A 20,004-nucleotide genomic window follows, 5' to 3' on the forward strand; every position below is an offset into this window, starting at 1 on the left:
TTGAGTGTGAGTCCTTATTCATGCAGTATTCTTAGCGATCCCCTGTGACAGCACAGTTAAATTCCTCAGCTGCAGCATAAACTAGACTAAATACAAGTCCTTTCTGGGAAATGGGAGCACAGTCAGTTACGGGAGGTCCTGAATCCCAGTGAAGATAACTTTGGAAACCACCATTTGAGAGGGATGGAGTCCAGTTTGCCTGTCAGAAAGTAGTGTGAGAGGTCCCGTGAAAAACAGGAATAGGATGAAAACTCTTTAGGGAAAAGGCAGCTCTTGACCCAGCCTTAAAGTTTAAGTTGGGCCGTAAGCAGCCTTTAGACAGGCCCGGGCTCTCGGGAGCGGGGAAATCGGCGCGGGGGCATCCCTGACAGTCCAGCCCTGTCGCCCCACCCAGAGCTGATGCAGACGGAGTTCCACCACCTCCGCACCCTCAAGATCATGAGCGACGTCTACAGCCGGGGCATGATGGCCGACCTGCTCTTCGAGCAGCAGATGGTGGAGAAGCTCTTCCCCTGCTTGGACGAGCTCATCAGCATCCACAGCCAGTTCTTCCAGCGGATCCTCGAGCGGAAGAAGGACTCCCTGGTGGATAAAAGCGAGAAGAACTTTCTCATCAAGAGGATTGGAGACGTGCTTGTGCAGCAGGTGAGCAGGAGCAGGGCCCCAGGCACTTCACACACACACAGACAGACACACACACAGCAGGCCCCCGGGCACTTCTCTGTCATACGCACGCACACAGACACACCCAAACACACACACACACACACGGGGACTGGCAGCCGTGTGTTCTCGTCCCGGAACTGCCTGGGATCTCTGTGAGCTTGGGCGGGTGGTTCCATGTCTCCAGCCCTCAGTTTTCCCTTTTTGAAATTGAGGGCAGTAGGTTTTCTCTTCTAACGCTATTTCAAAATTTAAAAGCCATGTGTATACAAAGTGCCCAGCGTACATGCTAGGTATGCAATAAAAGTTGGGTTTCCTTGCTTTTGGAGGGTGTTTGCTTTGTGATCACTTAAAACATCTCTGCTTTCAGCTTCTCTGGTGGTCAGGGGGAAAGGAAAGGCTCCCCTGAAACTTTGGGGTGAGGATCAAGCCTTACTGACTCCAGAGGCTTAGTCCAGCAGGAATGGCTGCTAGCGTGTGTTGTAGGGACCACTTACAGAAACTCAGCGGCTGCCCAGCAGTGAGCATAGCTTCAGATGAGGTAGCACACACCGGAATGATAGAAGGGCCGTGCAGAACTGTTGGGACTGCTGCCCCGAGCTAAGCAGGATGAACAGCCCTAGGTAACTTACCATGGCTGTTTCCGACGGTAAGTTAGAAAACTTACCAAGGAGACATTCTTAAGCCTGCTTCCTCATGAAAGACTTCTAGTGAGTCCCTTCGTTTTATTGCTGTTTCTATGACAAATGGGAGTTAGAACACGTTTTGCGCAGTACATGGATACTTCTGTGTTTATTATTTTTTAAATATCCATATCAGCTTTATTGAACTATAATTCATAAGCCATGTGATCCACCCGTGTAAAACGTGCTGTTCAGTGGTGTTTAGTATATCCATGGATTTGAGCAGCCGTCACCAGGGCCAGTTGTAGAACGTTTTTTATCATCAGCACCCACCCCCGCTTCCCCGACTTCCCCTGCCCTAGGCAACCACTGATGTACTTTCTCTCTGGATTTGCCTGTTCTGGACGTTGTATATAAATGAATACAACTGTATGTTGTCCTTAGTGATTGGACTTTTCATATGTGAGTACCACATTTTATCCGTTTATCCTTTGATGGACACTAGGATTAGTTCCCCTTGGTTGGGGGCTGTTGTGAGCAACGCTGCTGTGAACATTCATGTGCCTGTTCTTGAGTGGACATGTTTTAATGGCCAGGAGTGGAACTGCTGGGTCATATGGTAACTCTGCGTTTAACTTCTCAAGGAACTGCCTGTCTTCCAAACCTCCTGGACCATTTCAATCTTCTGGGGGAAGTTATGAGGAAGATCCCCTGGAGAAGGAAATGGCAACCCACTCCAGTATCCTTGCCTGGAGAATCCCATGGACAGAGGAGCCTGGCAGGCTGCAGTCTGTGGGGTCGCACAGAGTCAGACAAGACTGAGCCCCTGAGCCTGAGCGCAGTGAGGAAGCCCTCCTGGGTCACGCAAGTAGCGTGGGCCCTTGGCACATGGCGGTAACACGGGTTTAGTGCCCCGAGTGATGGCGTAACTTTGCTTGCTCTTCTCTGCAGTTCTCGGGGGAGAATGCCGAACGCTTAAAGAAGACGTACGGCAAGTTTTGTGGGCAGCACAACCAGTCCGTGAACTACTTCAAAGACCTCCACACCAAAGACAAGCGCTTTCAGGCCTTCGTGAAGGTAGTGGCGTGAAACGTGGGATTGCCCGCCGTTGCCCAGAGCCTGGCGTCCCCATGAGGTTTAGCCCGAGCCTTCCCCTCTGGGTTGTTCCTGACATTTGGTCCCCTCCCTTGCAGAAGAAGATGAGCAGCTCCGTCGTCCGGAGGCTGGGAATCCCCGAGTGCATATTGCTTGTAACCCAGCGGATCACCAAATACCCAGTTTTGTTCCAGAGGATACTGCAGTGTACCAAAGGTGAGTCTCTCTCTCGAATCAATCTTAGTTGCCAGTGGCCTGTTCCCTGTCTGTCCAGCAGAGGCCCCGTAGAAGGACTCTTCCACATCAAGGAGGACTAGAAGAGAAGCCTGTGTTTTCTCTTAAAAATGATTTTCTTGAGTGCAAACATGAAATGTCACGTCACCAGACTTAGAGTGAATGAGAGCGAGAAGGGAAGGAACCACTGGGTGACCCCAGCCGAGCGTTCAGTGGCCTGCAGAGCTGGTCACTTGTCTCTCGGCTGGGAGAGGACACTCCCGCCTCCCCTGCAAGTGCAGGGATCGCTACTGTTTCTCTCTCTGCTGATCCTGCTCCGCCACAGTTACATTAAGGATTAGGTGAAACAAAGACACAGATTAAGAAACTGGAGGCTCCTCTCCCTGCCTAAAGATGTTGGATTCCTTCCACTTTAGAAGGGAGCTTGTGGGATTTCCCTGGTGGTCCAGTGGCTCAGACTCCTCCCTCCCAGTGTACGGGGCCCAGGTTTGATCCCTGGTCAGAGAGCTAGATCCCACATGCGTCAACTACAGGTCCCATGTACTGCAACTAAGACCTGGTGTGGCCAAGTAAGTATCTGTACATCTATATATGTATATATGGGGCTTCCCTGGTGACTCAGATGGTAAAGAGTCCACCTGCAATGCAAGAGACCTGGGTTCGATCCGTGGATGAGGAAGATCCCCTGGAGAAGGGCATGGCAACCCACTCCAGTGTCCTTGCCTGGAGAATCCCCATGGACCATGGGGTCGCAAAGAGTCGGACAGGACTGAGCGACTAAGCACAGTACACGTGTATATAGAGAACGTAGCTCGTGAGTGCGCGTCACCTGTCCCACTGAAACGTCTAACCTTATTTAGGGTTAAATTCTGACTGAGCCAGAGGTCAGGGCGTGACCGCAGCGTGTCGGCCTCGCTCTGCCCGCAGAGCACGGACAATGCCGTGGGGCACGGAGGCAGGGCATCCCCCTCCTGCCCGGCAGGGACCGAGCTCTCCTCTCCTCCTCAGACAACGAGGTGGAGCAGCAGGACCTGACGCAGTCCCTGGGCCTGGTGAAGGACGTGATCAGCGCCGTGGACAGCAAGGTGGCAAGTTACGAGAAGAAGGTCCGTCTGAACGAGATCTACACGAAGACCGACAGCAAGTCGATCATGAGGATGAAGAGCGGTCAGATGTTCGCCAAGGAGGACCTGAAGCGGAAGAAGCTGGTGCGAGACGGGAGCGTGTTTCTGAAGAGCGCAACCGGGAGGTTGAAAGGTGAGGCCCGCTCATGTCTGAGGCTCCACGTGCTCCAGGGGCGAGCAGGCAGGATGCAGGTGTCCCCAGACCACTTCCAGGCACCCTCGTCCGGATGTTCCCCAGGAGCAGCCGTCATTCAGTCCTTAGTCTTGTATCAGAAAGGCCTGGGCTGAGCTGGCTCACAAACCACCCCGAGTACAGTAAGGCAACAAGGACCTGGTGCAGTCAGGGGCATGAAAAGATTTTTAAAAAGCAAAGAGTCAGCTTCATACTCAGATGCGAGCTCCTAAGGCAGATGTAATCCCCCATGAGAGACGGGCAGCAAATTTGGGGTCGGGGTCTCTGGCAAAACCACTGCCAGGAGGGAAGCACCATCAGCTGCCCCATTCATAGGTTCTCTGAGATTAAAAATACATCATCGATTGTTCTGAAGAAATGTTAGAGGAATTCTTAGTTCCTGAGACCTTAGAGAAACGTTTAACTCACAACTCGACTTATTATTAAACTTTGTTATTCATATCTTTTATTTTTCTCTAAGAAAAAGAGATCATGAAAGATAACTCATTTCCTGTTTGATCTTAGTTGTTTTTTTTTTTTAATGATCAGCCCCATCAAGTTAAGGAAGTTAGGAGGTCTGTTCATTCATCTGTGTATCTGGTCTGTTGGGTTTTTTGTTTGGTTTCTTTAATAATTTTCCTCATCAAACCCGTATCCTCTGGGTCTGTCTTAACCTCACTAGTAGCCTTGAGTACCCCCAGCATGCCTCCCTGCCCTCAGTGAGCTGAGCACACAAAGCCGCCCCACTGGCAAAAAACTCGGGAGTGAACCAGCCATGGGGTCAGTGATGTCGTAGGCTGCCGACAACGCCTAAGCGTCCTTAGCCAGCTCGGGTCTGCCCCTGCTCAGAGCGAGGCATGCAGGTGGACAGCGCAGGACACCCTGCTTAGAAGTTGGGCTCGGACTGCAGAGGCGTTTAAAGAGGTTCTTGCCCTGCGGTATGATGGCTGCTGGAACAGAGGCCTGAACAGGTGACCAGGAGAAGGGCTTTCAAGTCACGTCTTGAAGGAGGGAGAGAAGGAAGCGTGAGAGCGTGGAGCCCTGGGAGGGGCGGGCGGGTGGCGGAGCGAGGAAGAAGCTGGGGGTGGACATGTGCTCAGGCGAGGGGCTGACCGTGATCCCCGGGGTGGCAGGGGCTCACAACGGAGGGTTTGAGCAGGACAGGGGTGGAGTCGAGTGTGGGTGGTGCACTGCTGGGGGTGGCCGGAGAACAGCCAGAGCCCTGGGGGACCGCCGACCAAGCTGAGGACAGTCCCTGGTGCAAGGACCCGGGGGAGGGTACTCCAGGCAGGGTCACTTCAGAGAGAAGAAACACCCCTTCCAGCCCCCAGCCAGCTCTGCATCTCCTTGCTCCGTGATGCACTGCGTGGTCCCCGGAGTTCCCTCCTGTGACATCCTGAGACCACAGCCAGGGGCTCTGGCCTCCCCACCGCGGCGAGGCCGCCTCCTGGTCATGAAGTGCCAGTCCTCTTGTGAGAGCAGGCTTCCTAGAGTGGCCACTGCCTAGAGCCAGCGCCCTGTTCCTTCTCTACACAGCAGTTGATTCATTCGTTCCCGAAATAAAAAATAATCGATTCCAGCTGTTGGAACGAAGTCCTGGTCCAAGCAATGGCAGAACGATAGGCTTCCTGGCCCAAAACGTCTCCAGCAGGAAGAGGAGTTGGTTTCTAGTCATTTTCACCCCCCCAGTGAACTTGTGCCAAGAACAGCCAGTCCTGTGTCGAGTAACCCTTGAAAGAGGATGGAACTGTTTTTCTCTCATCTGCTGACACTGGTCACATAAACCGTAGGATCAAAACTAAAGTTGAAAACTTACGTGTTAGGAGTTTTTTTTTTGGCAGACACCTGAACTATTTAAACTTTAAAAAAAAACTAAGCTGTCAAAACTCACAGTAGTGCATGGAAAATTATTGTGGTCTGTGCTGAAAACTAGACCTCCCCAGGACTCGGGCCTGCTTGCCTCTGTTCCTTGTAGCTTTGCCGTGAATTACACAGGGAGGCAACCCCGTCTTGGCAGAAGTGTTGGAAAAGGCCGGGAGGGGCCTGACCACCCAGGAGGGGGCTGCAGAAGTCAACCTGTTGTTTTCCCCAGGGAGTCATAGGCGCCCCAGCCCCTTTCCTGGCTGAAGGTGGTACAGATAGGGGCCAGCCTGTGAGGTCTCGGTAGACTACTCGCCTCCAGGGATGTCCTACCTTGTCCTTAAGGGAGTGCTGGGAAATGTCACCGCATACACCTTGAGAATTAGAGCAACTGTTGGTGGCGTTCTTTTGATTTCTGGATCCAACTAGAGATGTTATTTATTTATTAATTTTGAACACCGAAAAACATCTTGTATTGGGATACAGCCAGGTGGTAGTTTCAGGTGGACAGCAGAGAGACTCAGCCATGCGTACGCATCCATCCGTTCTCTCCCGAAACCCCTCCCAGCCAGACTGGCGCAGCATGTTGAGCAGCGTTCCCTGTGCTAGACAGCAGGTCCTTGTTGGTTATCCGTTTTAAATACAGCATTGTGTACATGTCCATCCCAAACGCCCTAACTGTCCGTCCCCGCCCCCGGCAAGCGTAACCAGTTAGAGATGTTAATTTGCCTCTTGCTGCATCTCAGTTGAGAAGAGCAGGCCGTCTCTGTGGCACAGAGAGGTTGAGGTTGCCAGCGCCGTGTTGGGCCGAGCAGAGCACGGTGCTTGGTGTCCTCGAGATGGCGTGGGTGCCAGGGGCCCCCTTGTCCTCCAGGGCCTATGGAAGAAGCCTGCCTTTCATGACGAGACTGAGATAGTTCTCTGCATCACCTCCTGGCAGCCTTCCTGTCTGCTGCCCCACGCCTTTCCCCTTACCGTGGTCAGGAGCTGAGAGACACTGTGAGCAAGAGCATTTTGAGGAATGTGTTGCTGTAGCCTGCTTCCCAACTTTTAAAGTGTTTTATTCTTAAAGACCTTGCCTTGTGGGATCCGTCTTTCCAGCACTTAGTGCTCAGATCTTCCCTGAACAGGGTTTTGGTGATCAATCCCATTTCAAAATGCCTCTAAGAAATCTAGTGGCCAGATGTGGACCCTGTGGAGGTGTCAGACCCTGGCCCGGGAGGAGCGTGGTAAAGCGCCGTGTGGGTGGGCTGCTGGGTTATTGTCTGGTTGCGCGCCCTGGAGGTGCTTCCCTGCCCAGTGACCGTGGCGCTCTCTCCCCTCGCCACTCTGCAGAGGTCCAAGCGGTCCTGTTGACTGACATCTTGGTCTTCCTTCAAGAAAAGGACCAGAAGTACGTCTTTGCGTCATTGGTAAGCAAGTGGCTCATCTCTGCTGTAATTAACAGTGTCCACCACAGTGAGGGTGGGTGGTGAGTGCAGTTCAGGGTTACCGTTCTGGCGCCCTCTCAGAATCGACTAGGGCAGAGTCCTCTGGGTCATTTCTCACGTACCCTTGCAGTTTTCTGCCCACCTCCCTCCCCTCCAGTTATGTTTCTGCTTCCTCAGAATCCTTCTGAGAGCCTTCGGCATTTGATCCCAAAAGAAGCCCGTCGCTGTAGTGTTTCTCGTGTATTGCGTTTTTACAAATTGTTCCCCCTTATAGCCTTGCCAACCAGAGTCTATGACAAAAACCAGAAAGGGCTCGAACCTTGATAGCCTTAAATTTTTGTTTTCCTTTTTAGAAATCATTTTCTGTTGGATAAAATGTGAGTGAAATAACCAGCTATTTGGTTTTTCTCCTAAATCTGCCATTGTTTGTTAAGCCATGTGCTTTTTTTTTTTTGAGAGAGAAACAAGAGATCATGTATTAACCCATATGTTTGGAGTCTAGAAGAATGGTGCTGATGAACCTGTCTCGGCAGGAATAGAGACACAGCGTAGAAAGTGGGCTTGTGGACGCAGTGGGGGAGGAGAGGGTGGGTGCGTGGAGAGAGCGGCGCTGGCGCATACCCGCCGCCGCGCGTCAGCCGCAGGCTCCTCAAGGGCACCTAGCCCGCCCTGAGATGGAAGCTGTCTTGAGAGCTGGGTTGTTGCGTCCACGCCTTTCTGGATGCACTCTCCCCACTTTCCAGGACCAGAAATCGACAGTGATCTCTCTGAAGAAGCTGATTGTGAGGGAAGTGGCGCACGAGGAGAAAGGCTTGTTCCTCATCAGCATGGGGATGAAGGACCCGGAGATGGTGGAAGTCCACGCCAGCTCCAAGGAGGAGCGCAGCAGCTGGATTCAGATCATCCAGGACACGATCAACACCCTGTGAGTCGCACCCCGCCCTCCAGGATCGCTTGATGGGCGGGCCGCCGTCCGGGTAACGGGCCTCTGAATAACGCGCTGTTCTGTTGCGGTTGTGTCAGGAACCGAGACGAAGATGAAGGAATTCCTAGTGAGAACGAGGAAGAAAAGAAGATGTTGGACACCAAGGCCCGGGAGTTAAAAGGTGAAGCTGGTGGAAACGGCCCAAGGGCCTCTCAGGGCAGGGGATTGCGGGGGGAAGGGGGTGCCGTCACACAGAACCCCTGTAGATTTTTGGTTGATCCCACGGCTGGCCGGACAGGCACGAACCAGGGAGGGGGATAGCTCGTCACAAAAGAGAAACCAGGTCTGAGCCGACGCAGGTCGTGCAGGAACCCTGTACAGTGAGCATGGCCCGTGGGAACGTGTCTGATGCTAGGTCGTGGGGATGTTGGTTCTCTGACTCAGCGTCTGCGTCTATGGGCCCTGGTGAGTCTCGGTACTTTGTAACGGAAGAAGTTGCTGGAATTCACAGGCACATCTAAGATTAAAACAGGAAGGAGAGAAAAGTGCTTAAGGGAAATAATTTCCCAGTTAATCCATTTATCGGTCACCCCCGCCACGGTGCCCTGCGTTCCAAGTGTGGCCCTGGGTGGTTCAGGGCGAAGTGTGCTTCCGGGTGGGGTTTGACCACTGTCTGTCGAGGCTGCTGTCTTGTGCGAGCTTGTCTCCACCCCTGCAAGGCTGTACTCTAAGCAGGTGAGATGACGGTGGAGCGGCCCAGGGCCTCACACCCCACTCCCTGCAGAGCCGGGTTCTGCTGTCTGCTGAGCTGCTCGTGTGTCTTCCCCTTTGGTGTTCTGAAAGAAGCATGTATTGTGCTCTGGAAAGAAGTAAGGCCAAGAGTCAAGTACCTGTAGGCTCCTGAGGAGTTCAGTTCATTCTCTGTCAACAGTGAGAGGAAAGAAAAACGATGGACAGATTGAGACTGGAGCCAGTGTCTCGTTGTTATCGCTTCCTGTGAGCAGGATGGCAGAGATGAGACCCGCCTGCTTTTTAATTGAAGGATGATTGCTTTACAGTATCGTGTTGGTTTTCTGCCATGTACATGAGCGTGAAGGGAACAGCCTTGTCTTCACTGAGGCACCTGGCCATCCACAGTGCTCGGTGCTGGGATGCAGTGATTCCTGAACTGGAGTCCCTGCCGTGGGGTGGACCTACATAGATGATGGGCCCTGTGGACCACAGGCACGTAGAGAGTGTGTGGGGCCCGGGAATCCTGCCTGTAGTCAATCTCACAAGAAACTGACACATGAACCACATCTGGGGGGAAAAAAACACCAATTCACCAGGTGAAGAACAGTTAGGTGGAAAACGAAAAAGGAGTGAAGGTTTAGTGTGTCTGGGAGTCAGGGCTGAGTGACGGGAGACTAAGCCTGGGGGCCACCTCAGGCTGAAGTTCAAGCAGGGAATGATAGTTTTTTAGCAAAATGTAAGCAAGTTTTTAAAATCTGTATTGATGCCAGTTGGGAGAATTGCTTGCAGGTGCTGGGAGAGCCCACTAGGAGTGGGCACGCCAACTGGGGGACTCTCCGGATAAGTTGGGTGAGAAGTGGGCTGGAGGCGGGGTGGAGGCAAGTGAGAGATGAGGAACCACTGCGGGTGGTGGGACAGAGTGTGGAGAGAAACCTGCCCCCGGTATCCAGCCTGGGTAACCAGGGGGTAAAGGTGCTGTTGACCGAGGAAGAGGCCAGGGCTCCAGGGAGGAGGTGGATGGGGTGGGGGCAGAAGCAGAGAACAGAGGCTTCTGACCTGCAGAGAACCAGGCGTCTAAGTGGAGGTGCCACTTGACAATGAGACTCAGCAGTCTGGTGCCCAAAAAGTGAGTCGGACTTGGGTGTCTTGTGTGAGTTAATGGGCTTCCCTGGTGGATCAGACAGAGAATCTGCCTGCAATGTGGAAGACTCAGGTTTCAGTCGGGAAGATCCTCTGGAGAAGGGAATGCTGCCCACTCCAGTAGAATCCCTTGGACAGAGGAGCCTGGCGGGCTACAGTCCGTGGAGTCGCAAAGAGTCGGCCATGACTGAGCGACTAACACTTTGAGTTATCAGCACGTGAGAAGTAACTGAAGCTGTGGGAGTGGATGAGATCCCCGAGAAGGAAGTGTGTAAGCTGTGGAAGGCAGTCCAGGGGGAGCAAGGGCACCATTCGCAGGTCTGTAACGTGCCAGAGAAGGAGTGGGAGGAAGAGAGCCAGCCTGGCAGTGTCTGAGGGCCCGGGGCGGGCAACAGGTTTACATGTCGCTGGAGAGGAGGAGATGGAAGGCTGGGTTGGATGTAGGGGTGAAAGCCCCTTGGAGAAAGCAGATGCAGCGAGGGACAGAGCCAGAGAGGAGTGCAGGGGCTGAGGAACGGGCAGCGCGGTGGGAGAGTGGGGCACAGCGCACGCTTGTTACCTCGGAAATTCTCAGGACAGATGAAAATCGCCCTCAGGATGAAACAGGAAGGGGGCGTAGGGGAAGCCGCGTTCCTTGCTGTCCCGGGCGTTGCCACGAGGTGGCGCGCGTGTCTTAGTCACCACCTCTCGCTGACCTGTCAGATGACCAGATCCCTTCTCCAAATGCCCACAGAGCAACTTCAGCAAAAGGACCAGCAGATCCTGCTCCTGCTGGAAGAGAAGGAGATGATTTTCCGGGACATGACTGAGTGCAGCACGCTCTTGCCAGAGGACTGCTCCCCAACCCACAGCTGTAGAACCCTCTTCCGCTCCCACACAGAAGAGGCTCTCAAAGGAGGACCTTTAATGAAAAGTGCAATAAATGAAGGTAATTTACATTCAGCATCGCCCCCCCCCCACCACCGGTGTGCACGCTAGCATTATCTACCATTGAGCACTTTTTTTCGTTGTAAAATGAAGCACAAAATACAGAAAACAACCCAAAACATGTTTTGCTTTAGTGAATTATTATCAGGTGAGCATCCTTCTAACTATTTCCCAGGTCCAGAAATAAAAATGTGGCCAGATCCCTAAAAGCCTTTCTGCATCTCCTGTCCCCGTCACAGCTCTGTCCCTCCCTCCTACAAGCCATAGGTATTATGACTTTTAGAGTAATTACTTAGGTTTCTTTATGGTTTTATGTGGCCATGTAAAATCGTACATGTGGTTTTAGGCATGTTGATAGACACTGTGATTTAGTTGTGTCTGTGGTTTTTGATACTAATTTTTAAGGTTCTTCATTTACAGTCCTCCACCCGCCGCACTGTCCCTCTTTTCCACACAGTTTATCCTTGAGCTTTCTGGCCTGCAGGTTTCTCTTTTTTAAACTTTATCCGTGCAGCAGTTCTGTTCTTCAGCCTTCTGGTTCCTTCAGAAGGTGCTCAGCTGGGTTTGGGGGCTCAGATGCTCAAAGGTGAAACGCCTTTGGCAAGCTGTGTTCCTATCGTATTTCATCTGGAGACACAAGCTGTCTAGTTGGCTTTTTTTATTATTTTTTGTAACATGTAGGTTTCCCCTATTATTTACCAGCTTTCAAAATAGTGAACTGACTTATGGTCATTCTCTGAAAGTGACCAGTACTTTTAAAATATTATTATAGACTCATTTAAATATATCTGATGGTCTTTGAGCCATTATGCTTCTTATCCTTATTGAAAAAGTTTAAAAGGGCCTCACTCTCTGCCAACGTGTACCTTTTCGTGTTACCTCTGAACACCCTTTTGACATGACCCCAGCCCGGGCTCATCTTGTTTTCTGCACATGTCTGGCATTAGCCTTTCTCTGAGAAGCTGTGGTTTCTTCTCGTGAGAAATGATGTCTCAAGACCACTATCTAGGTGCTGGGGGTGGTTGTCACTGCTGGGGTTTTCACTGTTAGTAGGTTGGGCCTTTTCAGTGGACCTTTTGGCTGGTAATGAATTACACCAATATATACTTAGTTCCCCTTGTGAGCTACAGTGTTTTTACTTGCGTGCTCAGTTCTGTCTGACTCTTTGTGATCCCGTGGAGTATAGCCCTCCAGGCCCCCCCCCCCGTCTATGGGATTATCCTGGCAAGAATACTAGAGTGGGCTGCTGTTTCCTCCTTCGTGGGATCTTCCCAACCCGGGGATCGAACCTATGTCTCCTACATTGGTAGGTGGATTCTTTACCACTGAGCCACCTGGGAAGCCCTGTTTTTACTTAATGTCTTCTGTAATACATTTGTATCTCTTTTCCTCCATACTGTGAATCCTCATTCTTAAGGGTACATTATGAAGTATCCTATATTTACCCTAACACACAGGCACTAATACTGCTGTCACTAAATAGGACTCTTAAAAGTCTGTTCTACTGGATATAAAACCCTTGGTTCCCAGTTTCTTCAAGTACCCTAATCCTCAAATGTGTTACTCATTTTTCTCTGACGTAAAACATTCCAGAGTCCAGTCATAATTTGATTTCCCCCATATATATATAAGTCACATGCTCTTTGCCTTGATGCCCAAAGGATTATTTTTCCCTAAATCCAAGTCGTTTTACTAGAATATGCCTTGGTGATGGTGATTCTGGAATGATGTTCTCAGGTTTACAGCATTCTGTTTTAATTTATAGTTGCAAACTTTTCAGATTTCAGAGATGTGTTCTTATAACTCTTAGTGTCTTTCCTGTGCGCTGGCTTTGATTTTCTTCCTCAAGGCTCCCACTGTCCATATTATTGGATCACCTTTGCCTGTCTGCAGTGCTTCTTGCTTTCCCAGAGTGCTTTTTTTATATCTTCATCTTTTTAACATGTAAACATATCCTTTCACCTCCTGTTTTCTTAAGTCATTTTCTGGTGGGTTTACTTTCTCTCAGAGTCTAGTTTAGTGTTCAGAAAGGGGTATTTTTTTCGCTTTTGTTTCCAATTGTTTGAGTTTTGCCGCCTCCCTTCTGTGTCTCTTCCTTCTGACTGGGGTCTTCCGCATCTTGCGTTTTTTTTACCCTATTACTCACTCACTCTATGGACGCGGCCTTCTGATGTGTTTTTATTATGTGTAGGGCAGCTGCACCCCTTTTTCTTTCTCTCTCTCTTTTCTTAACTTTGCATGGGATTTGACTTTGATATTTTTCTGTCGCTCATTTTCATGTAAAAATTCCGATCCTAAAGAAAAGCAATGCCAAAGGATGTTCAGACTACCGTTCAACTGCACTCATCTCACACACTAGCAAAGTCAAGCTCAAAATTCTCCAAGTCAGGCTTCAACAGTACGTGAACCATAAACTTCCAGATGTTCAAGCTGGTTTTAGAAAAGGCAGAGGAAACAGAGATCAAACTGCCAACATCTGTTGGATCATAGAAAAAGCAAGAGAGTTCCAGAAAAACATATACTTCTGCTTTATTGACCACACCAAAGCCTTGGACTGTGTGGATCACAACAAACTGTGGAAAATTCTGAAAGAGATGGGAATACCAGACCACCTGACCTGCCTCCGGAGAAATCTGTATGCAGGTCAAGAAACAACAGTTAGAACTGGACATAGAACAACAGACTGGTTCCAAATTGGGAAAGGAGTACGTCAAGGCTGTATATTGTCACCCTGCTTATTTAACTTCTATGCAGAGTACATCATGAGACACGCTGGGCTGGAGGAAGAACAAGCTGGAATCAAGATTGCCGGGAGAAATATCAATAACCTCAGGTATGCAGATGACACCACCGTTGTGGCAGAAAGTGAAGAGGAACTAAAGAGCCTCTTGATGAAAGTGAAAGAGGAGTGAAAGAGCTGGCTTAAAACTCAGCATTCAGGAAACTAAGATCATGGCATCCAGTTCCATCCCTTCATGGCAAATAGACGGGGAAACAGTGGAAACAGTGACAGACTTTATTTGGGGGGCTCCAAAATCACTGTATATGGTGACTGCAGCCATAAAATGAAATGACGCTTGCTCCTTGGAAGAAAAGCTATGACAAACCTAGACAGCTTATTAAAAAGCAGAGACATTACTTTGCCAACAAAGGTCTGTCTAGTCAAAACTGTGGTTTTTCCAGTGGTCATGTATGGATGTGAGAGCTGGACTATAAAGCTGAGCACCAAAGAATGGATGCTTCTGAACTGTGTGTTGGAGAAGACTCTTGAGAGTCCCTTGGACTGAAAGGAGATCAGACCAGTCATTCCTAAAGGAAATCAGTCCTGAATATTCATTGGAAGGACTAATGCTGAAGCTGAAACTCCAATGCTTTGGCCACCTGATGTGAAGAACTGACTTGTTAGAAAAGACCCTGATGCTGGGAAAGATTGAAGGCAGGAGAAGAAGGGGACGACAGAGGATGAGATGGTTGGATGGCATCACTGACTCGATGGACTTGAGTTTGAGCAAACTCCGGGAGTTGGTGATGGACAGGGAAGACTGGCGAACTGTGGTTCATGGGGTCGCAAAAAGACAGAACTGAGCGACTGAACTGAACTGAAACTTTTAGGCTCAGATAGGTTTTTTCACTTCACTGGCCTCTTCTGTTGCTTTCCTGCAGTGTTTCAGAAGATGACAGTGACTTTCCTTAGATTCCTGGCCTCTTTTCTCCTCCTTTTTCCACATGGACCTTCTTTTTCCTTCATCTCTGCTGCGTCTCTCCTGCTCATTTTCTGTTCCACGTTCAGCTCTTTGTCCTTTCTGTGGAACACTGCTGCTCCAGAAGAGAACCGTGGCTGGTCGGGTTTGATAATTCAGATGCTCAGACTTCCCTGTCCCCCTGACGTCACTACAGGAGGGGCAGAAAGCCTGCCACTTTCCACTGCTGTTCTCAAATTGGCACACCTCACTTCCTGGAGATTTCTTTTTGGCTGCTTCTGGTCTGACTGCAGGAGCCATGCTCGTTCCAGTAAATTACTCTGCCTTCCCTGTATCGTGCTCACTCAGTCGTGTCCGACTCCTCGTGACCTTTTGGACTAGAGCCTGCCAGGCTCCTCTCTCCATGGGGTTTTTCAGGCAAGGATCCTGAAGTGGGTTGCCATTTCCTTCTCCAACCTTCCCTGTACCTTTTTACATTTCCTGGATCTCACATGAATAAGGCTGGAGGTTTAATCTCTGCATTTCCAACAGAATCCAACTACACCACCTATCCTTAGCTGAGAGCTTTCTCCAAACAAAGGAAGTCTCGTAGTCAACTTTGGGATTTTCTGATCATCTTCCCTATGCATACAGTGTGTTAATCAGGAGATTTTCTTTTTCACATTGCAAGAGGAGATGTCAGTGTTGTGTGTTGACTCTCTTCCAGTGGAGATCCTGCAGGGTCTGGTGAGCGGCAGCCTGAGAGGCTCGCTTGGGCAGGTTGTCAGTAGCCCTGCAGAGCAGGAGGGCGTGGTCGGCCCTGTGTCCCTGCCCCGGAGAGCGGAGACCTTTGGAGGGTTTGACAGCCATCAGATGAATGCTTCAAAAGGTCAGTGGGGTGGTGGTGGTGGTGGTGTTGGTGTTGTTTTAATATAATTTTATTTATTTATTTTTGGCGGTGCTAGGTCTTTGTTGCTCATGGGGCTCCTGTCTGGTTTTGGTGTGTGGGTTTCTCACTGTGGTTTCTGCGGAGCACCGGCTCTCAGGTGCATGGGCTCAGTTGCCTCGCAGCATGTGGGATCTTCCTGGATCAGGGATGGAACCCGAGTCTGTTGCACTGGCAGGTGGATTCTCGGCAGGGAAGCCCCTAGGTCAGTGGTTTTGAGCTCATGTGCTCTTCTGGGCAGTCCTTCACCATCACAGCGAAAAACCCTCTGTACTCTGGCTCCATCGCCTCTGTCCCGCTCAGACAGGAAAGGTTTTAGTGAGTTCCTAAGTATCCAGCTGCTGGAACTCAGGGACCTCCATCTGCGTTGAGTTCATTTTGAGTAATAAAAGATTTTCCTGGGATCTCAGCTAAGCTATAGCCAAAGAGGCAATAAGACTGGTTTTTTCCTTTCTGCTCCTAGTTCTTCTGTATCAGTAAACCTGTTTAATAATCATGCGGCTGCTCTTCTGCCAGCATCACTAGGATTCGGGAGTATTTTGTACCTAAGCTGTGCACATAGTATTTTCTTGACTAATCTGTTTTGCAACTTGAAAAAAACACTTATTTGTTTGTGTAGGAGGTGAGAAGGAGGAGGGAGATGATGGCCAGGACCTCAGGAGGACTGAGTCGGACAGTGGTCTGAAAAAGGTATTTCTTCCTAAGAGACACTCCTTCCCTACATCCTCCCAGGCCCTTCCTCTAAGCGCGTCATCTTGAATTTAGTCCACCGTGATTGTGTTTGGACACCCAGTTTGCCCTTTTAATTTCCTGCTTCATCTTGAGAGGAAAGCACGTTTCTAAGCAAACAGCACCGTTCTGAGCCCCGTGTTCTTGGCCGTCAGGCCTCTCTGGTTCTGGACGTCATGTTCCGGCACACAGCTCTGCCGGCGGGACCGGTTCCACTGAGAGCCCTGTTTAAACACACACCGCCCCCACCTGAACTCATTGCAAGGCTTCCGCAACAGTTCAGCGTCACCTCTTCACTGCCCTAATGTAGAAAGAACGAACATGGGACGTCACAGCATAAGTTAGACACACAATGAATATAATTTTTGCCTCATTCTTCATTTTCTTTACATGCACTTTTTTTATTGTTTTATAGGGTGGAAATGCTAACCTGGTATTTATGCATAAGAGAAACAGTGAGGTAAGGACACTCTGAGCTCTTTAAAGGAGTATGACTTTGTTGTAGTTGCTGGGTTGAGCCTGTTCGTTTCTGCTTTGCCGAGGCGAGCAAACTGCTGTCGTCGGCCCCAGGGCATCGTCCTGTCAGTTTTTTGCCAGAAAATCGCTGCCTCCTAAACCAGCCTCTGCTCCTCTGTCCTTGAGAAGCCCGTTGCTTTCTTTGAACGTGGGCCGCGAAGCTCCCACAGTGGCTTCTCCATCCACTCACGCTGAGCAGAATTTGTCGCCAGCCTGGCTGTAACTTTAACCTGGCACCAAAGCTGCAGTGTGAAGCGTGGCAGAGGAACTTGTGAGTGATTCTGCACAGTGACTCCAGTTGAGTTTTCTTCTCTGAGCACTGCTTCTGACTCCATATGTCACTTTAAAAAGTAGCCCAGGCGTCCCCTGGCAGAGACCAGGTTCCCTGCCTTCCGCCGACCCTGCAGGGTAACCCAGGTCTTTCACCATCTCCCCGTCTCCTTGGGTTCCTCTGAGGAAATCCTCCTGAAGGCTCCAAGCTTAGTTGACTCTGCACATGTGACATTGTCAGCAGGCTGGAGCTGGACCCGGGACAGGGAGGGGCAAGGGTGTACCTCTCAGGCTGTGCTCTGCGCTTCTCTCTGCTTTTCATAGAACACCGTAAAATCCCTGAGGGGCTTCGTTTCAGAATTTCAGATGCAGGGAATCGTTCCTTTTTCCCCTAAACATAGACGGCTGTTTGTCTTCTGTGTTGGCCTGTTAATCTGCACACTGTGGCACCCTGAAGGAACCCCCTTCAGTGAGTGAAGTAAACCTGCTTTCACACAGACTGCCCCACTCCTGTGCTGCTTAAAAAGCAGCCCTTTAGTTGTTTTTTCCACTTGCCAACTCCCCCCACCCCACCCCACATTGAGTAAGAAGAGTTGGGTAAGAGATCACAGGAGATGAGTGGTTTCCAGGCATTCCAGCACGGACTGCACACTGCAGGTGCTCAGCCAGAGTCAGCTGGCCGGCTGGGACTTCTCCTTCTCTCTGTTAATTAAGAATAAAGTTAAATGAGGGGCAAAAAGTATTCTCCGAAGAGCTAAGCCTGATAATTAACTTTTTGTGTTTTCGAATAAGATAAAAGGAATACATGGTTCATGGTAGAAGACTGGAAAACCATCCAATAATGTAAAACAGGAAAACAATAAGTAAATAGCCTACCCCTGAGAAATAGCTACTATTATTAAATGTGTGGTGCTCTATTTTCAGCCTTTTCTTCCACAGGACATGTATTTATGTGTCTAAGTTTCTGTGAGTGTGAATTGCATAAAAATAGTTTGGCACAGTTTGTTTCAATACTCCCTGGAACTTCATATCCTGATTTTTTTTCCTCTTAACACTTGAGAAGCATTTTCCTGAGACGTTTGTACAAAACATGCTATTTAACAGCTGTATATTATTATGCTAGTTGCCATAATTTAATCTTTGCAACGGTCAATTCTTTCTCTGCTTTTTTGCTTTGTAAATGATGCAGCCAAGAGCATCCTCATACTTTTTTTTTTTGGCAAGGCTATATTATTTCCTCAGCATGCCATCCTCTCCCTAAAAAGGTTATACTGCATCCAGCCGTGTCAGTACAAGAGGATTCATCCATTCTCATCATGCTTTCACCAACACTGGGAATTCTTTTTTAATTGACGTTTTGTTGGCTTGATAATTTCAAGTAGTTATTTCTTAATTTTTGCATTGTTCTGACTTGAAATAAGGTTGACTCATTTTCAATATGTTATATCTTCGACCATTTGTATTTCTTCTTTTGTGAATCGCAGGTTTATGTTCCTTGCCTGTTTTTCTACTAGAATGTTTTTTCTTTTGCTTATTAATCTGAGAGACTTTTTTAAATCAAAGATTTTGTTTGTTTGTTTTTGCCTCATTCTGTTCACTGTCTTCTTTGCCAGATTTTTATTTTACATTTTTATATAGTAAAAGTTGAAATTTCGTGTGTGTGTGTGTGTGTGTGTGTATGTGCTTTCTTGTTGCTGTCTTTGAAAAGCCTTCCCTGTTTCAAGATGAAAAAACATTCTCATATTTTCTTATAGCTCACTGAATTTTTTTTTCTGTGAGGCTGGATCCCAACTTAAGTTCTTCCAAAGATTTACCCAGTTTCCTCAAAATAATTGACTGATAGTCTTTCCTTCTCCATTGACTAGAAATGCTTCTTATCTCCTACACTAAATGCTGCGGTTTGCTTCTGAGCTTTCTGCTGGGTTAAATTGGGATGTGTGCCATTTTTGTACCAGTCATTTTAAATAATTGGAGCTTTATGATACTTTTCACTGTGCGTAACTCCTCCCCCACACAGTTGCGCTTGTCTGATCTTATTTTGTTTAACTTGGCTACTTGGGCACTGGCTTACTCTGTGTAGCACTTTCAGTTTGAAAGTGCTTGATTGAGTCGCAGGCCCCTTGCTGTGGGGTAGGGTGGCTTCCCGTCGGGTGACTCACAGCGTGCTGGGGTCTGAGGTGACGGCTTGCTGATTCCTTTTGCAGCAGGTCATCCAGAGCGTCGTCCATCTCCACGAGCTCCTCAGCGCTCTGCAGGTACGTGCCTTTTCTCCTTTGTCCCTTCACTTCCTAGTTGAGAGGGAGACCAGCAAGGGTGTGGCTGGCCTGGATCTTTGAGGTTTATACATTTCTTATGGGTAAATACAGCCCTCAGACAAGAGAGACTAGCTCTCATGATGAGAAAGCTTCCAAAATGCAGTGGTTAAGATCCCCTGGCGGAGGCACTGGCAACCCACTCCAGTATTCTTGCCTGGAGAACTCCATAGACAAAGGAGGCTGGTGGGCTTAGTCATGGGGCCACAAAGAGTTGGAAATGACTGTGCAACTTACACTACACTACAAAGTCTCACTGATCTTCTGAGACTAGAGTTGCTGAGCAGATGGTGGATGGCAGGTACCCGGAGCACAGTTAACAGCCATGCCCCAGAGCGCAGGGGGTGCAGGCCTTCACAGAGGAGATGCTTCCAGTCTGGACGGCCTTTGTAGGTGTCCGACTTTTTGCACCAGTGGTAAAGAACCCGCCTGTCAGTGCAGGAGACACGAGAGCAGGGTCAATCCCTGAGTCGGGAAGATCCCCTGGAGAAGGGCATGGCAGCCCACTCAGTATTCTTGCCTGGAGAATCCCATGGACAGAAGAGCCTGGCAAGGTCCAGTCCATGGAGTTGCAAGGAGTGGGACACTGCTGAGCACACATTCACACACAGTATCCTCAAATTCGG

The 20,004-nt window shown here is 49.5% G+C and overlaps 1 protein-coding gene across 1 annotated transcript in view; it reads left to right on the forward strand.

The window, feature by feature from the left end:
- LOC138094831 (A-kinase anchor protein 13-like) overlaps positions 1-20,004 on the forward strand; it is a 109,528-nt gene that overhangs the window by 81,466 nt on the left and 8,058 nt on the right. The window contains exons 15-26 of the mRNA XM_068990808.1: positions 395-645; positions 2,238-2,363; positions 2,480-2,597; positions 3,624-3,872; positions 7,107-7,183; positions 7,945-8,126; positions 8,225-8,307; positions 10,732-10,926; positions 15,333-15,494; positions 16,171-16,241; positions 16,696-16,740; positions 19,271-19,321. Coding sequence (XP_068846909.1) covers positions 395-645; positions 2,238-2,363; positions 2,480-2,597; positions 3,624-3,872; positions 7,107-7,183; positions 7,945-8,126; positions 8,225-8,307; positions 10,732-10,926; positions 15,333-15,494; positions 16,171-16,241; positions 16,696-16,740; positions 19,271-19,321 — 1,610 coding nt within the window. The remainder of the gene's footprint in view (positions 1-394; positions 646-2,237; positions 2,364-2,479; positions 2,598-3,623; positions 3,873-7,106; positions 7,184-7,944; positions 8,127-8,224; positions 8,308-10,731; positions 10,927-15,332; positions 15,495-16,170; positions 16,242-16,695; positions 16,741-19,270; positions 19,322-20,004) is intronic.

The sequence above is a fragment of the Capricornis sumatraensis genome, chromosome 19 (genome assembly GCF_032405125.1).
Source record: "Capricornis sumatraensis isolate serow.1 chromosome 19, serow.2, whole genome shotgun sequence".
NCBI lineage: Eukaryota > Metazoa > Chordata > Mammalia > Artiodactyla > Bovidae > Capricornis > Capricornis sumatraensis.